This window comes from Sciurus carolinensis, chromosome X (assembly GCF_902686445.1).
Source record: "Sciurus carolinensis chromosome X, mSciCar1.2, whole genome shotgun sequence".
NCBI lineage: Eukaryota > Metazoa > Chordata > Mammalia > Rodentia > Sciuridae > Sciurus > Sciurus carolinensis.
Window position 1 is genome coordinate 88,284,846 of NC_062232.1, and position 18,582 is coordinate 88,303,427.

At 33.3% G+C, this 18,582-nt stretch overlaps 1 protein-coding gene across 1 annotated transcript in view; it reads left to right on the forward strand.

The window, feature by feature from the left end:
• The window catches only part of Tbc1d8b (TBC1 domain family member 8B), a 70,043-nt gene that overhangs the window by 22,937 nt on the left and 28,524 nt on the right, over positions 1 to 18,582 (forward strand). The window contains exons 2-10 of the mRNA XM_047536762.1: positions 23 to 133; positions 2,387 to 2,505; positions 3,220 to 3,445; positions 4,135 to 4,375; positions 7,351 to 7,558; positions 8,214 to 8,375; positions 14,678 to 14,827; positions 15,783 to 15,933; positions 16,442 to 16,656. Coding sequence (XP_047392718.1) covers positions 23 to 133; positions 2,387 to 2,505; positions 3,220 to 3,445; positions 4,135 to 4,375; positions 7,351 to 7,558; positions 8,214 to 8,375; positions 14,678 to 14,827; positions 15,783 to 15,933; positions 16,442 to 16,656 — 1,583 coding nt within the window. The remainder of the gene's footprint in view (positions 1 to 22; positions 134 to 2,386; positions 2,506 to 3,219; positions 3,446 to 4,134; positions 4,376 to 7,350; positions 7,559 to 8,213; positions 8,376 to 14,677; positions 14,828 to 15,782; positions 15,934 to 16,441; positions 16,657 to 18,582) is intronic.

The window sequence follows — 18,582 nt, forward strand, 5'->3', positions numbered from 1 at the left end:
AGCAATCTTTCTATTACAACAGGACTTCTGGTTGGGACTCTTGATTCAGTCTTGGACTCTACTGCTAAAGTAGCTCCATTTCGCATCTTACACCAGACACCAGATTCTCAAGTTTACTTGTCAATTGCATGTGGTGAGTATGATTTTTAAAACATGTTACTGAAATTGAATAAGGATATTTAGAAACTGAATGTTCAAATTTATTTATACGCCTCAATTTTTTTGAGATTTAGAAATTAGTTAAATATGCAAACCTACTTTGGAAGAGTATCAAAATCTCTGTTTCTTTAAGAAGGATAACAGAATATTGGGAATTTAAAAATCTAGTGATATTAATCCCCAGCACTGCAAAAAGAAAAAAAATTCAGCGATATAAGAGACTAGAAGTATCCAGCAGTGCTGATTCTGAGCAGATTTTGGTCAGTGCTACTGCTATATGATTCCTTTTTTCAACTTATTTCTGCTTCACCCAACTGCTGGGAAGATGCAACCTTCACCATGAACTATTTATTTCATGTATTTTCATTTCTAATATCTTAGATGAGGAAAATGTGAGGTTAACTGTGGGTCCAAAAGTTAAAGCTTGTCCCATAAAGAAGTGTATGACTGAAAAATTGAACCTTTTTTTTTATTCATACACCTACTTTCTCACAAAAGGCCTCATATCTTCAAAATGTGAATATTCTTCACTGCTACATATTCTTTCATACTGGGGTAGTTCAGATGTTTCCATGTATATATTGTGGATAGGGAAGTAATTAGGATAATTCTTTTCAATAAACCAAGTCAAGATAAGTTTTTTTAAAAACAAATAAAGACAGTTTATTCTTGTTTTGTGGTGCTATTGTAATATTGATCCAAATTAGAATCCCAGATTTCTAGATTTCTGGCCTTTTTATGTTGAAGTACTGTCTTTTTCTTTCTCTCTTCTACCCCTCTCTTCTAAGGTAGATATACTTAAACCAAAGCATATGAATTTCTAGACATGTCATATGTATGAACATACAACATATAATTAAGTTTTTGTTGCTGTTGAATCTTTTCTCCTGGTTCTTTTAAATTGAATGACACTTGAACTAAATGAAGAGGACATTATAAAAATTCTGTAACCTCAACTCTAAATCTGATTGATTGAATTATTTAGAAGCAAATGTCCTGTCTATTTAAAAAATAAAAGATGATTATATAACATTTTCTACCAAATTGAACTGATGCAAAAATATACCTGTGAGTGAGCTTTTATATACATAAAACACCAAAATAAAGGCTTTAAATTTTTTTCATAGCTCTTATTTCAAAAAGCTATTGTTCTCGGTTTCATTTCAAAAGCTGTTATTCTTGGTATGCTGACTTTAGTAATATGAATAAAATTCTAACTGAATTTTAGGAAATAAACAATTTTGCAGTGTCAGTAACTGTTTTAATATGTCAGTGTCCATTTATCATAAAATTTTCTAGCTGGGTGTGGGGGCACACCCGTAATCCCAGTGATACAGGAGGTTGAGACAGGAGGATCACAAGTTTGAGGCCAGCCTCAGCAACTTAGCAAGGCCCTGTTTCAAAATAAAAAGGGCCAGGGATGTGGCTCAGTGGTAAAGCACCCCTGAGTTCAAGCCCTGGAACAAAAAATAATATTCTACAAGGTCAAGATACTTCTTTTGAATGAGATTTGTATAATCCACAATTCTGGGAAGAACTTAATGGTATATTGGGGTAAGAGGGGACCGATTGATATTGCTAAAGCAATCTACATCTAATATTTAATCTGTTCTCAAAAAACCACCTAACACTGATTCAGTAAGTAACATGGATTTAACATTGCTTTAGGTTTTCTAACTTCCTTCATGAAATTGCTGTAAGTTTACTAGGTCATTTAACATATGGGGTCGACATATTCAGTTGAACAGAGGTCCCATAAGTTGAGTGGCCACAGATGAAATCTACATTTACACGGCATGCCTAGGATCATTATATGCATGCTGTTTTCAGCCATACAGATTGGAGATATAATGCTAGTTGTAGTATTTGAAGGTCAAGTATGAAATTAGGTATATGTATTTTCTGGTATTTTACGTGTTCTCTCAAAAGATAATGGTTACTCTCTAAGCAATAGGTACTGCTCCACTGTTTTCAGAATTTTATCTTTTTTCATGAGCTATAATTAATTTCTCCCTTTTCAATATATATTTTATTCTATTTGTAATGAGAAATACTGTTCATGCCCACATATAAGAGGAAATAGAATTACTATAATACCTTTATTCATTTATCACTATCATTTCTGAAAGTGAGAGGGTACTTTGTTTTTAAAGTAAGCTTGTAAATATCAAGAGCCATTTTGTTGTGGTGTTTTCCTTGAGTCATATTCTCTTATGTTATTAATCAGGAGCCAACAGAGAAGAAATAACCAAGCATTGGGATTGGTTGGAACAAAATATCATGAAGACCTTATCTGTGTTTGATTCAAATGAAGATATTACTAATTTTGTACAAGGAAAGATACGAGTAAGTGGTATAGACACATTTTGTAAAAGGAATACTAAAATATTTGACCATCTTTATGAGGACAGAGGTTATATGGAAGGTCATTCTTTTACTGGCACTTTTCAGGATTGGTAGAACCATACATATGAATGCCAGAATAATGCTTAGGAAAACTAAAGTTGAGCTGGAGGAATACCTCAGTGGTAGAGTGCTTGCCAGCCAAGTAAGTATGAGGCCCTGGATTCCATCCCCAGCACCACCAGAAAAGAGAGAGAAAATATAAATTGTAAAGCCAGTGGTTTGTCTTTAGTGCTCTTGTAAGTATTCTTAGTGATATTTTCATTTCAATATCTCTTGAATTTAGAGTTTGATTCTTTTTTTTCTTTTTGCGGTGCCAGGGATTGAACCCAGAGCCTTGTGCTTGTGAGATGAGCACTCTACCAGCTGAGCTATCTCCCCAGCCCTTGAATTTAGAGTTTGAATAAACTCTTTTCATTCAAAAGAAAACATGTGTACCTATATTGATGGTAGCTTCTTGTGAGGTATTAGAAAAAAACCTAGTACAAAACTTTAAAAAATTCTGCTTACTTCTATCCTAAGAGAATATATATACATATAAACATATAACATATGTAGCTACCTGTATAGATATGTACAGTTTCATTCAATCAAACATATAAAGTTTATTTTTGTACATGATGATGGATTTTTAAGAAAATATTTTGTTTCCTCTAGGGATTAATTGCTGAAGAGGGAAAACATTCTTTTGCAAAAGAAGATGATCCTGAGAAATTTCGAGAAGCCCTTTTGAAATTTGAAAAATCTTTTGGTTTACCAGAGCAGGAGAAATTAGTGACCTATTATTCATGCAGTTATTGGAAAGGACGGGTTCCTTGTCAGGGCTGGCTCTATCTTAGTACCAATTTTCTGAGCTTCTATTCTTTTTTGTTGGGATCCGAAAGTAAGTGGTTTCTGTTGCTTATTGTGGTTTTGAATTCATCTGGCTGACCTATTAACTCTGTGGTGGTATTAGGTTATATAAAAAGTAATGAGATTAACATTAAAGGTTATTAAACTGTACATCAAAAAGTTCTCTTCATCTAGAGAGAGAATCTTTATAGGACTGGTTGCTTAACATAGGAATCTTTTAGAAGTATGTATAGAAAGCCTTGTATGTTGTGAAAAGTGAATGAATATTAAATGATGATGGCAATCTGGCATATAACTATTTTTGTTCCTTGTTATAAACTACCCGATTGCTTCATTTCATCTTTTAAACATACAATATGAATCTAGTAGCCATTATACTTAACGACCCACTCCTCACCTTATAGCCCCAAATAAAGATCAGCGTATTGTGTATATCATATGTACCGCTTTTATGTCAGGGGTTATATAAGTAGGTGATTATATAAAGAAACGTTGAAATATCAAATCAGAATCATTTTAATTCTTTAAAATTATCTGTTACTAGAATCACCAATTATTGCATATTCATGAAGATGCTTCAAATTTTTAACTAATCTTGAACTCAAATATTTTAACTGTTCATATCATTTTTCAAGTGGTTATTATTTGAAAAGACCTGATTTATGAGCATAAGTCAATATTGAGAATATAATCATGCCTTCTTACAACTCTTGTTTGCAGTAAAACTCATTATCTCCTGGGATGCAGTCTCAAAACTTGAAAAGACTTCAAATGTCATACTGACAGAGAGTATTCATGTGTGTTCTCAAGGGGAGAATCACTACTTTTCAATGTTTTTGCACATTAACCAAACCTATCTTCTTATGGAACAACTGGCAAACTATGCCATAAAGAGACTTTTTGATAAGGAAACATTTGATAATGACCCAATCCTTGATGATCCTCTACAAATTACCAAAAGGTACTCAAGGCTTAATATTTGCTTCTTAAAATATTGTGTGACTGTAAGAATAATAGCATTGATTAGCATTAAAAGTTGACTATTCTGTTATACTTTTGATGTGGAGTTGATCGTGGATATGTTTTTGTATGAGTTTATACATATGCATTTTCACATATTATTCCATTCTATGAAATTTAATCCCAATAAATAATATAATTTAGTTTGAAAATTATTTTTTGAATTTTTAGAATTTTTCTGGACTGGTTTAGAAATGTAGAAATTTTTGTGTGTGTAATTAGTCCAACTCCAAATTTCCCTATGAGGAGTTTAGATAATTTCAGGTCTGAAATTGTTTGTTAAATTTACTGTTTATTTTTTTAAATGATTTATTGACAGCATAGTATTTTTTCATAGTACTGGAATTGAACCCAGGGCATGGTAGGCAAACCTTGTACCACTGAACTACATCCTCAGCCCTTTTTAAATTTTTTCTTTTGAGAGAGGGTCTCACTAACTTGTCTAGCTTGGCCTCTACCCTGCAACCTTCCTGCCTCAGCTTTCCAAGTAGTCAGGAGTGCAGATGTGTGCCACCCCATTCAGCCAGGTAGCATGATTTTTTTGAAATAAAGAGGCAAGTTAATGGAGCTAGTGGTGCATAGGATTTAGTATAAAAATAGAGCAATCCTTAGATAAGTCATACTCTCAGGATCTCAGTTTCCTCATCTGTCTTTTCTACCTCAGAGGGCACTTATTAGAAATGAGTGAAACATTTTCGAAAGCACTTTATAATATATAAAACTAAATGATAATCATTATTAGTGCCTGGATCAGAAGTATCTAATTTATAGCTGTTTACCACTAGATTCTGTTTGTTGAAACTAGAGCCCTTTCATCCTGCTCAACACTCAAACAGTTGATTGGAAGGTGCTTGCCAAAGGAGTAGGAGGAAAGAGGAGTTTCCAGAAATAGCTAGCAAAACCAGTTTCTGGAAAGGAAGTTGAGGGTAATCTGAATGGGAAAGTATAAGAGGAACTTAAGCCAAAGTCATATGGATAGATCAGAATATCCCTAATCAGGTACAGTTGTTTCTCTTGAATGTTTGTAAACCATTACTAAAATCCAGATGCATAAGGATTTCTTTGTAAGCCTGCTTGCCTTTCTGGAAATTAGATTAGAGGTGTATTTTTTAATACCTCATTGCCAAAATTAGATCTCAGTGTACATGATTTATAAATAGTACTCTATAGGATTAAGAGTCCTTTTCATGTTATAATTTACTTGGGCATTTGCTTTTGTTGTTTGTTCTTGATTGAGTGCTATAAATAATATTCTTAGCCATTTTGTTTCCCTTGAAACGTCCTATAAAATAATTATTGTTATTCATTACCAATTTGTATTTAAATGAGATATAGTAAAATCCATTTTATCTGTGTATTTTTATGAACCCATTGAAAATCATATATATCTAAATCTTCTTTTCTAGAAAGTTGAAAAGAACATTAACTGCTAGCTAGAGCCTCCAAATCGCTTTTTCTAAAATAAATTATCTCTACTGACCCTGCTTATTTGTTTTACAAATATGTATTAATTCTATAATTAATTATTTTATTTTTGTGATTCTGGGAATCGAACCCAGGACCTCAATATACTAGGCAAGACCTCTACCACTGAGCTACATCACCAGTGCCCACTTCTATAATTTTAACAATGCAGAAGCATAATAATACTAGTTTAGCTTAGTGTGTGTCTGTCCAGTCCTTTAATGCATGAATTTTTTTAAAAACTTGTAAAAAAACATGAATGGGAATAACATGACACACTTTTTCCCTCTTACTATAATATGTCATGGACACATTTCTGTTCATATAAATGGACCACAATCATTCTTTTAAATAGTAGTGAAATAACCTATCCAATTACAATTTAAGTAGGGTGAAAATTAACATAGTCTCTGGTCATGTTTATTAGGATTATTTTGAAGACATATTGAAGTACCACATTCAAATAGTATATATGGGAAGGATGAATGTAGTTTTAACTTTGTTGGATTTGAATTAGAACTTTCATAATTTATTTGTTGCCCCAGATGACCTTACTGCTTAGCACAAGTAATTAGTGCCAGTAGGAAAATTACACTATTTAAAGCAATTGCTTTTTTATTTACATATTTATGTAGTAGTCAACAAGTCATCTCTATTTATTGACTCCTATACCATGTATATTGACTCATATACAGTACTATGCAAACAATGTTTTATCCTGCCTCTATTTTGGATATTTTAAAACATTCACTTAAGTTTTCATTTCATTTAATTTTAGTACTCTCTTATGGACTGCTCTTCTCTAAATTTTTATGCCATAAATTTACTTTATTTTCTTTTCTTTGAAATGGGTAACTCTTGATTTTCTGATTACCAAATATGTAAATTATTGTCTGCTGAGAATGGTTTTAGCCAAGTTACATATTATGAATATATAATAATATGATAGTAGTCATCCAGCAAATCACTCCATAATAGTTGAAGACCTGTGTCATCCCTAACTTTTACACATTTTAATTTACTAATAAAATAATTGTAAAAAAAAAAGAGTGAAATGCATTTGTTAGGAACCATTATATATATATTTTTTCATTTCAGAATTCATTGAAGAACACAGCATTTAGTATTTAATCTGCTTTATTTTATTTTACTTTTGGTACTGGGGAATGAACCCAGGGGTGCTTTACCACTGAGCTACATCCCCAGCCCTTTTAATTTTTTTTATTTGAGACAGGGTCTCACTAATTTGCTTAGGGTCTTATTACTAAGTTTCTGAGGCTAGCCTTGAACTTGTGATTCTCCTGCCTAGGACTCCCAATTTGCTGGGATTATAGGCATGCACTGCTGCACCTTGCTAATTGTTCTGCATTACAGTGTATTTAAGTTTATCAGCATGTTGTACACTTTAGAATCATCATTTGAGCCACACTTCCTCTTGTTTCTTTCTTACAGAGGTTTGGAAAACCGAGCCCACAGTGAGCAATTTAATGCCTTTTTTAGGCTGCCCAAAGAGGAAACTTTGAAAGAAGTACATGAATGTTTGTTATGGGTACCATTTGGCCACTTCAATACTCATGGAAAAATGTGTATCTCAGAAAACTATATCTGCTTTGCTAGCCAGGATGGCAATCTATGTAGTGTAATCATTCCTTTACGAGAGGTAATGGAAATTTGGTTACATATCCATTTTTAGTTTGTAAAATGTCATGTAATAACATAAATTAATAGAAACTCAATATGCAATGACCTTTTAGTAATTTAAAATAATCATTTTCTATATTCAGTATTATTCTTCAGGATAAAAGTACTAGCTTTTGAGATATTCTCAAAGTAAAGCCTGATAGTTCTTACTGAAAGTAAAAATAGAAAAAAAATTTAAAACCACAAAATGGGCTCGATCATTTAGACATTTAAGACATGCATATCAAACTTTAGAATGTCACATTTGAAGTACTTGCTCAGAAAGAATAGAGTTGATGGCTTTTGTGTAAGTCAGAAATAAATTTTCAGTGTTAAGTACTGAATAATGTTCAATTGTATTGCCAAATTTAAAGGCCTCACGTTATTTGAACCTTTTCCTTAAGAATGAATTAACTTGCCCTGAGGTTAGTTATATCATTTGTGTAACTGGTATCCAGTCTTTTTTTCTTTCTTTTTTTGTGGTGCCAGTGATTGAATAAAATCTGTTTCTTAGCAGGTTGTACGATGGACTAAAACTTTTAGCCACAAAAGAGTAAGCCAAATGCATTTTATCTGAAGTTGTCAATGAAAAGGGAGAATGTGAATCACTTATTTGTCTTTTCACACCCCCCCAGGTCTTAGCAATAGATAAGACAGACGATTCCAGCAAATCTGTCATCATTAGCATCAAAGGAAAAACAGCATTTCGGTTCAGTGAAGTTAAAGACTTTGAGCAACTGGTGGCAAAACTCAGGCTCAAGTCTGGGGCAGCTTCAACTCAGTATATTAGCACAGAGGTAATTGTATAGCAATCAAATCATTTTGGAAAGAAAACTTTGTGTTTAATATGGTCTTTTCTTTCAAAGGGAATTCATAGTACCTTCACTATTCTTACCTGTTTGTTTTTTTCCAAGACTGAATCTAGAGAAATTATATTTCTAAGTCACATTATAAAACAGAAGTGAGGGTTAAAGACTTTATTCTTGTTAGGAACTCATACTTTTAAAAATATTGGATCTTTCTACTGTTTTTGCTGTTTTTCATGTGAACATACCTTCTGTGTTCAAATAACTTGGTTTTTAACAACTCAAACTACACTGGAGAATTCAGCAAGGCCTTGAAAAATGACCTTCCTCTTATTGCTGCAGAGATCTCGATTTTAAACCAGTTTGAATATCTTTTATATTGTAACTAACAGGTCTGCCTCATTTACATAATCTAGCCCAAAGCAAAATAGTGGCATATCTGTTTACTTGTACACTATTAGAACAGGCAAATATTCTTGGCAAAGAGTGTTTAAGAGCCTGATTTTGATGTTTAGTATGTTCATGGAAATGTGGACAGATTGAATTCAGATGAATTTTTTTCAGTGCCCAGAAACTTCATGTTTTAATAATTTGATAAAGCTTAGCAAATGGTAACTATTTATATTTTAATTAAAGATTCAAAGAAAAGATTTAATATTGGCTTTGCTGGTTATATTATTTTTTTAATTGAAATATAGAGCCTTTACCCACTTCCTGCAGAGTATAAACTGAAAATAATATCCTAATTTAGTTACAGTGCAGTATTGATATGACTAACTTTCCCTTTGAAAAACCACAATGAAAAAGTGTAATTAAAATATATATATCATCTCAGTTACAGACACAGAATCTTTATGTTGGCTCTCAGGAGTTTTTCTTGCCCCAACTTTCTCTCTTATTCTTTTAGTAGGTAAACAGAATATTTCTTTGGTTTTATGTGAAAACAAAAGTAAAATCTGATCAGTCTTAGTAGTTTTACTCTCCATGCTCCCACTGCTCAATTTTCTCTTACTTTATTTCAGATGTTAGATTCAATGTTCTGCTTATGTTTTTGTTTCCTTTAATTTATCTGCCTCTCCAAAACCTAGAGAATAGAATTTTTCCCTGAAAAATTCATGTGCCTCTGGTAACTGAGTATGCTCAGTTGTCAAGAAAGGATTTTGTTTCAAAATATATTTGCCATCTTTCCAGATATATCAGAATTCTAAGGTTTTCTTGTTTCTCTTATCCATTTTTAGAGATTTTATAATGATATGTACAAAATATCAGTCAGTATACTTGTTTGCTTGGAAAAATATCTTTTAATTGTCATAATGCTCCTATTACACTGAAGATTTTGTCATAGTGATGATGAGGAATATTGACCCATTTTAATATTGTCTCTATATATCTAGCTTTATCAATAGTGCATTTTAAATATTAGTGAAGGAAAGCTTTTTAAAATAAGAGCTACTTCTATTTTATTTCTAAATAAAAGAAATTGTAGCTCCAGTGTTTTGTAGTTACACCCAGTTTACTGAAACCAAAGAATGCATTTATAATTTTAACAAACCTGGTTAAATTTTATAAAAAATTAGACTTAAATCTTAATTTCCAAGAATTTAAATAAACAAATTGAAAGATGAATACAGGAAGGAGGTTAGAAATTTCCTATGAGTACATCAAAGATATGATACAAAGAACAAATGCTCCCAGAAGTAATTGGGATTATGCATAATAAGCTCAGTTCTGTCCTGATTTTAAATAGGTGTCAATTAAAATGTTCCACAGTTTTATGAGTTATGCTAAGACCTGGATACATAAACAGGTTTCGTAAAATTCTAATCAAATGTTTAAAAAAACATTTTAATCTTTTTATTTTTTATGTGTGTGGGGGGTACTGGAGATTGGACCCATGGCTTTCACATGCCAAACAAGCACTTTACCACTGATTACATCCCAAGCCCTTTTTATTTTATTTTGAGACACTGTTTCACTAAGTTGCTTAGAGCCTTGCTACGTTGCTGAGGCTGACTTCAAACTTTTGATCTTCCTACCTCAACCTTCCAAGTTGCTGGGATTATAGGCGTGCGCTTCCACACCCGCTTAGTATATAGACTTTCCAACAGGCAGTACTGGGACAGTGGATATCCACATACCACAAATTAACTCAAAACGGACCAGATCTACATGGAAGGGCTAAAACCATAAAACTCTTCAAGTAAACATAGAAGTAAATCTTTATGCCCATGCATTTATTTCTTAGATGACACCCCACAAGAATGTGACAAAAGAAAATGGGTAAATTTGAATATATAAAAAATAAGGACTTTTGTGCAGCAAATGATAGCATCAACAAAAAATGGCAGGTCACAGGATGGAAGAAAGTATTTGAAAATTATATGTCTGATAAAGGACTTCTATCCAGAACATATAAAGATTTCTTAAACCTCAATAGTAAAAGGTAAACAACTCAATTTCTAAAAATATGGAAAAGGGATTTGAATAGATATTTGTCCAAAGAAGATAAAGGAATGACCAACAAACACATGAAAAGTTTTTCAGTATCATTAGTCATTAGAGAAATGCAAGACAAAATCATAATGGGATATCATTTCATACCCATTAGAGTGACTAATTAAAAAGAGATAATAACTGTTGAGGAGGATGTGAAGATATTGAAAACTTCATACATTGTTGGGAATACATAATGGTACAGCTGCATTAGACTGCAGTAAAACAATTCCTCAAAATGTTGAACGTAGACCCAGTACCATATGACCCAGTAATTTTACTCCTAGATATCTATCCAAGAGAACTGCAAATAAATGTTCACCCTAATACTTGCTCATGGATGTTCTTAGCAGGATTATTCATAGTTGCCAAAAAAGTGCAAAAAGCCTCTGTCCATCAAATGATGAATAAATGAGTAAAATATGACATATGGTAGAACATCATTTGACAATAACAAATGAAGTCCCATCTCAGAGAGTGCTTGCCTAGCATGCGGAAGGACCAGGGTTTGAATCCCCAGCACAGCGGGATGGGAAAAAAATAACAAATGAAGTACTGATGCATAATATAATATGAATGAATCTTGAAAATGTGCCAAGTTCAAAGAAGTAATGCACGAAAGATAACATATTATATTATTCCATTTATATGAAAAGTCCAGAATAGGTAAATTTATATTAACAGAAAGATTAGTGGTTATCTAAAACCTGGGGAGGTGGGGAAGGTCATGGGGAGTGACTGCAAAGGGGTAGGGGACTTCTTGTTGGGGCTCTGTTATCATGCTAAACCTAAGATCGTGATGATGATTGCACAATCCTGAACATATTAAAACCATTGACTTTATGCTATAAATGCATGAATTTTATTTATGATGTGATCCCTGCTTGTTTATCCAGCCTTACCTCTTCTCACTTCTCTATTTATATCGCATTCATTAGTCATTCGGAGTTACTTTTAGGTTCCAAAATATTCTGTCATTGTGTGCATACCTATCTTTGTACATACTCTTCCATCTACTTCAATGCTCTTTGTCCCTTATCTACCTAGAAAACACTTGCTTATCCTTAAAGGTCCATATCAAGCATCGTCTTCTTTGTGAAACCTGACAATATCAACACATCTGTATCTAGAAAAGTTGATTACCTCCTCCTCTGTGATGCCATTGTAATTTGTACATATCTATTATAGCTCTTATGACAGTGCATTTTAGTAATTTATTACCTGCCTGTCCTACTAAACTATTAGCTCTAATACAATGTGTGAAACATAATACTCATTACATATTTGAATGTTAAATTAATGGTTGTTTTCTATAGATGTGAAATACATCTGATACCTTTAGTTTTTAAAAAGTATTATGGCAGTTTACATATCATGTATGTTTTACCTTTTAGAAATCTACAATTGAATGACTTCTAAATTTACCAAGTTTTATAGCCATCATAAATCAGTTTTAGAACATTTTATCTCCCTTATAAAGTGCCTCATAAACATTTGTTGTTGGTCCCTGTATCCTCCTCTCTCCTATTTTTGTCTGGATATAAATTTTCAACTCATTTGGTTACATACCTAGGAGTACAATTGCTGGATCATATGGTAAAACTATGTTTAGCTTTTTTAAAAAACTGCCAAATCATCTTCCAAAGCAGTTGTATCATTTTGAATTCCCACCAGAAATGAATAAGAAATCTTGTTTTTCCACATCCTCAAGGGCACTTGGATTGGTGTTTTTTATTGTAGCCATTTTAATAAGTGTGCAATGTTGTTTTCATTTGCACTTATTGATATGTGATGGTGAACATATTTTGTATGATTATTTGTTCTTTATATTTCCTTTGGTTAGGTGTTGTTTAGATCTTTTGCCTACTTTTTATTGGGTTTTTTATTTTTAATATTGTTTTCCTTAGTTCCTTGAATATATTTATAATAGCTTCTTTATATTCTTTGTTTATGAAATCCAACAATTGGTCACATTGGGGATGTTTTCTGTTGTTTTTTATACTGTTTTTGTCTCATTATTTCAAAATTAAAAAATTAAGAAAATTCAAAATACACAAATGCATGTTTGTTATAAAAATTTCATAAGGAATATACAAAACAGAAAAAGCAAATTACTTGTAACTACCTCATGGCCCCAAATCCTTTATAGACATAGCACAGCAAAAAGGCTTAGGAAAAACACACAATTTTCCAGACCTGTTGTTGTAACATAAAATAGTCTTACAGTATGCTATGTGCTGTTAAACATTTTGATCTTCTATTTATCTATTTTTGGCAGTGGTGCTGTTGTTTTCTCTTCATGTTCTTTTTGTTTGTTTTTAAGCCTACCCTCCTGGAATCACCTTCTGACTTAGTTTAATTTAGTGATCTTTCAATTATGGGTCAGATTTCCTTAAATGCCTTAAGCCTTTATTTATGTCTTCCATCTTTTTCTCCCAAGGAGATCTTTGTGTGAAGGTATAACTCAAACTTCAGACATTTTAAAAATCAAACTTAGCTTTCATTTCCTGCTTTCAAAGATGGCCAAAGTTGAGTAACTAGGGTCTTCTCTTGTCTAGCTTCTTTCCTTGGATGGCTCACAGCCCTGCATACTTCTAGATCCCTAAGAATTTGTTGAAACAGATTTCTGAGTTCCATGTGGTCATCTGGTTCTCCATGTCTTCCTTTTAAATCTTCAACCAGGTGTTTGTTTGCCCTAAGCAGTTATGACGTTATAAGCAGATTGCTGTTGTTTTCTATAATGCCCTGGAAATAGGCCTTTTTTTTTTCTTTTCACTTATCAGAGCTGTGAATCAAATGATAACTCCTTGGGAGTGGAGATTTTCCAGGGAGCTGCTAGTTTGGTCTAAACGTTGACTGTACTATGGGATAGGGATGACATTTTTAATGATGATCCTAAAGTTTCACTGACTGTCATAATGCCAGTTTTCATGTTTGGGATAGAGGGATGATAGGAATGGCTTCAAGTTAAAACCCCACAGACTGCTGTTCTTACTGAGGTTGTTTAGTTTTCTGTTTTGTTTGTTTTTGTTTGAGATACTGGGGATCAAATCCAGGGTCTTTGCCTGGGGTTGTGGCTCAGTGGTAAAGCACTTGCCTAGAACTTGTGAGACACTGGGATCAATCCTCAGCACCACATAAAAAAATAAACAAATTTTTAAAAATAAAGTCATTTAAAAAAACTGGGGTCTTATATGTTAGGCAAGCACTGTACCACTGAGCAGTATCCCCAGACCTCATAGGTTTTCTTGAATAGATGCTTTTCAATTCATTCTGTGCCTTTGGTTAATTTCTGGTGTTTTGTTGTTGTTGTTATTGTTATTTTATTTTTTCAATACTAGGGATAAACCCAAGGACGCTTAATCATTGAGCCATGTCCCCATCCCTTTTTATGTTTTATTTTGAGGCAGAGTCTTGCTAAGTTGCTCAGGGCCTCACTAAGTTACTGAAACTGGCTTTGAACTTGCAATCTTCCTTGCCTCAGCCTCCCATCCCACTGGGATTTAGGCATGAGCTAATTTCTGGTGTTCTGAAATGATTTATTTTGAATGTTTTGTCAGTGTTTTGTTGCTTTTGTTTAATGGGTTCACTGAGGTTCTGAATTTGTTTTTCCTGAAGTCAGTTTCTTGATATCTCTAATTTTGATAGGAAAACAATGTTTCTCTGAGACATTGCCTTAATATTTAATATGTACATAGATTGTGGTTTGTAAATGACAGATGAAACTTTAGCAATTCTTTTTCTTTCAGAAACTTTTAAGCATGCATTTGGTACAATTACATTCTTTCTTTCTTTTCCAGGGTACTATTGGATCTGACTGTACAGGACCATCAGATAATTTTGAGATGCAATCTTCAACATGTACAAAAGAATGCAGTAAAACTGTGAACACTGAAGCCTTAATGACAGTATTTCACCCTCAAAATTTGGAGACTCTTAATTCTAAAATGGTAGGAAAACAAAACACTTAAATCTGTGGACTGGAATCTTGGAGGAGGTCAGAGAGTACCAGGACTGATAACTCTTCTTTTGATGTTTGGAAAAGTTTACCAGCAAGTACTACTATGTGTCTTGTTTGGTTCCACAACACACAAAGACTATTGTTAAGAATAACAAGGGCTGGAGCTGGAGCTGGAGCTCAGTGGGAGAACGCTTACCTAGCGTGTGTGAGGTATTGGGTTCCATACTGAGCACCACATAAAAATAAGAAGGACTTGGGTTGTAGCACAGTGGTAGAGTGCTTGCCTAGCATGTGTGAGGCACTGGGTTCGATCTTCAGCACCACATAAAAAAATTTAAAAATAATAAGATATTATGTCCATCTACAACTAAAAATTTAAAAAAAGAAGAAGGATAAACCAGGTATGGTGGTGCATACCTGTAATGCCAGCAATTTTGGAGGCTGAGACTGGAGGATGGCAAGTTTGAGGCCAACCTTGGCAGCAGAGCAAGACCCTGTCTCACAATGAAAATTAAAAAGGGCTGGGGACTTAGCTTAGTGGTAAAATACCTCTAGGTTAAATCACCAGTACCAATAACAAAATTAAAATAAAAACCAAATTTTGCATATTGGGATTATTTGCATGTTTCTAATAATTTATGCTGAAATGAAGTTCATTTGAAAATACTGATGGTTCAGAACTTTACCTTCTATGAATGATCCTTTTACCATTTTTATTTGAGTTTAAGAATTATAAAATAGTGAATTAAAGGTGTTTTGCTCATATGGATTTAAATGATTTTTGTGATGACAAGGTTCAATGTTCGAATTCTATGTGAGTACTGATTTTTATTTTGCTGGTTCTCATATCAGGACATGTTCTGTTTCATGTTGAAGAGGGTGGGCAAATTATTTTAAAGAAGTCAATTTCTCACTATTTGACTGCTTTGATTTTTCTGATACAGTTGAAAGAAAAGATGAAGGAACAGTCATGGAACATCCTATTTTCAGAATGTGGGCGTGGTGTTAGCATGTTTCGAACCAAAAAGACTCGAGATCTGGTTGTAAGAGGAATTCCAGAGGCCTTAAGAGGAGAACTCTGGATGCTTTTCTCAGGTATTACAGCTATTAACTTTTTTCATATAGCAGACATTAACTATGCCCCCTTTAGGGAGTTACACCCTAAGCTAAAGAATTATAAACATGGCTACGACAAAGTCTTACTCATTGTGAATTCAGGCTAGTCAGAAAGAGAAAGGTATGTAGTTGTGTGTACTTACCTGTATATCCACACATCCAGTGCCTGAACAGAATAGTTTATTAGGCAAGATATGTCCTATTGAGGGAAATATCTATCTCTTGTGTCAAAAGAATATTAAAGGGGAAAATTCTCATAAAAATGTTATTCTCTTAGTTTGACATTTTAGATGCTAGTATAAAGCTTTTTCTTTTTCTTCATTTTCTTTTGTGTGTGTCTGTTCAGATATCACTTAATCATAAAGCTAAATTTCAAGGTAGTGAAATAATTTTAAAATGCAATTCTTCATATATATGGTAATATGTGACTATATGCAAACTATGGCTATATTATATTCTTCTTTTTTGTATGCCATCATCTTCACAGGTGCTGTTAATGACATGGCTACTAATCCTGGCTATTATGCTGAAGTGGTTGAACAGTCTTTAGGGACCTGCAATTTGGCTACTGAAGAAATTGAACGTGACTTGCGTCGTTCCCTGCCTGAGCACCCAGCGTTTCAGAGTGACACTGGCATATCTGCTCTGAGGCGGGTACTTACTGCTTATGCATATCGGAATCCCAAAATAGGATACTGCCAGGTATGACTTCACTATGAGCCCAACTGTGTGTATGTTTCAAGGGATAAAATCATATTAAATCCAACTCTACTGATTTGGGAATTTTATGGAGTGAAATTGATAGTAAATATTATTAATATAAGTACGATAATAGTAGGAATATTTAGAATTGATACTTTATTAATTTATCTTTCTTTTTCATTTAACAAATTTTTTGAGTCCCTGCTCTATAAAAGATGTAGTGCCACGTGTATAAGGCTATTTAAAGATGTATCGGGTAAGGATTTTGCCATTAATATATATATATATATATATGTATATATATATATATATATATATATATGTTTTGAAGATGACAGAGTCTGCCCATTGCCTAAGTCCCTGAATAATCTCACAGAGAACTGTCTACTAATCTAAATACTCACATTCTTCCACTTATTCCTTTAGGAAATAATCTTCTATTGTGTTTGTTATTATCCTTGTGTTAACAGTCTAGCCTAATTAACACAGAGTACTACTAAAGGATTTTTTTCCTAATGACTCCTCTACTATCTATAAAATAAATACTACTATCTATATATATATAATTTATATATATATATATATATATATATATAAGAGAGAGAGAGAGAGGGAGAGATAGATAGATATAGATAGATATATAGATATACATATAAAGCATTTTCATTGGGAAACTGAAAAACAAGTGAGATAAACTACTAAATGAATATAAAGTCTTGTCAGGATTTATAGTAAAGAAATTATTTTCATCTAGTAGAATCAGAAAAGGTAACATTTGCAGGTCATGAAAATTGGGTGAATTTTGAACATAAAGAGTTAGAATGAAAGAATATTCTAAGTGAAAGGAACTGTGCAGCCTAACCAGAGGTAAATGGGGAGTGTGTATAGGACAATGTTCTGTTTAGTAAAGTGCAGGGTTAATGAAGCAAAGTAGTTGAAGAAAAAAATAAGGTAGATTGAAGTAGGTCTGTCATTTGGAATTTATTTTATAGATAGTAGAGGAGTCATTAGGAAAAAAATCCTTTAGTAGTACTCTGTGTTAATTAGACTAGACTGTTAACACAAGGATAATAACAAACACAATAGAAGATTATTTCCTAAAGGAATAAGTGGAAGAATGTGAGTATTTAGATTAGTAGACAGTTCTCTGTGAGATTATTCAGGGACTTAGGCAATGGGCAGACTCTGTCATCTTCAAAACAAAGCTTCCAAGGTACTTGTCATTGCCATTACCACAGACAGGGAGGGACAGACAGGATGGAGAAACAATTGTAAGAGATTTGACAGAGTAGTCCTGGAAGGTTCACACACCACTTTACCCACATTCAATTGGAAGATCTTTATCACATAGCGACATCTCTTTAAAGGAAGTCTGTGAGCCAAGTGTGGTGGCACATGCCTGTAATCCCAGTGACTTGGGGGACTGAGGCAAGAGGAATGCAAGATCAAAGCCAGATGGGCAACATAGTGAGACCATGTGTCAAAGTAAAAATTGAAAGCCTGGAGATATAACTCAGTGATGAAACAACCCTGGATTCAATTCCCAATACTGCAAAAAAAAAAAAATAAAAGTCAAAAGAAGTCTATGACTTGTAGTGTGAGCCAAATAGAAATGTGCCCAGCTACTATGAATTATGGGGAATAGGAAGTACTGTGTGCCATACATTCATTCTAATAGGTTGAGCACCCATAATGATTACATATCAATAACATCTATCCATTGAAACTTGTTAATAGAAATTTGTGTGTGTGTGTTTGTGTGTGGTGCTGGGACTCAAATGCTTGGCCTTGCACATGGTAGGCAAGTGCTGTACCACTGAACTATATGCCCAGCTCTAGATAATTGTTTTGAAAAAAAATATAAGTATATGAACTGTCTAAGTGACAAGTACTTTTTAGCATATTGTTACATCTCTGAAAGGCACA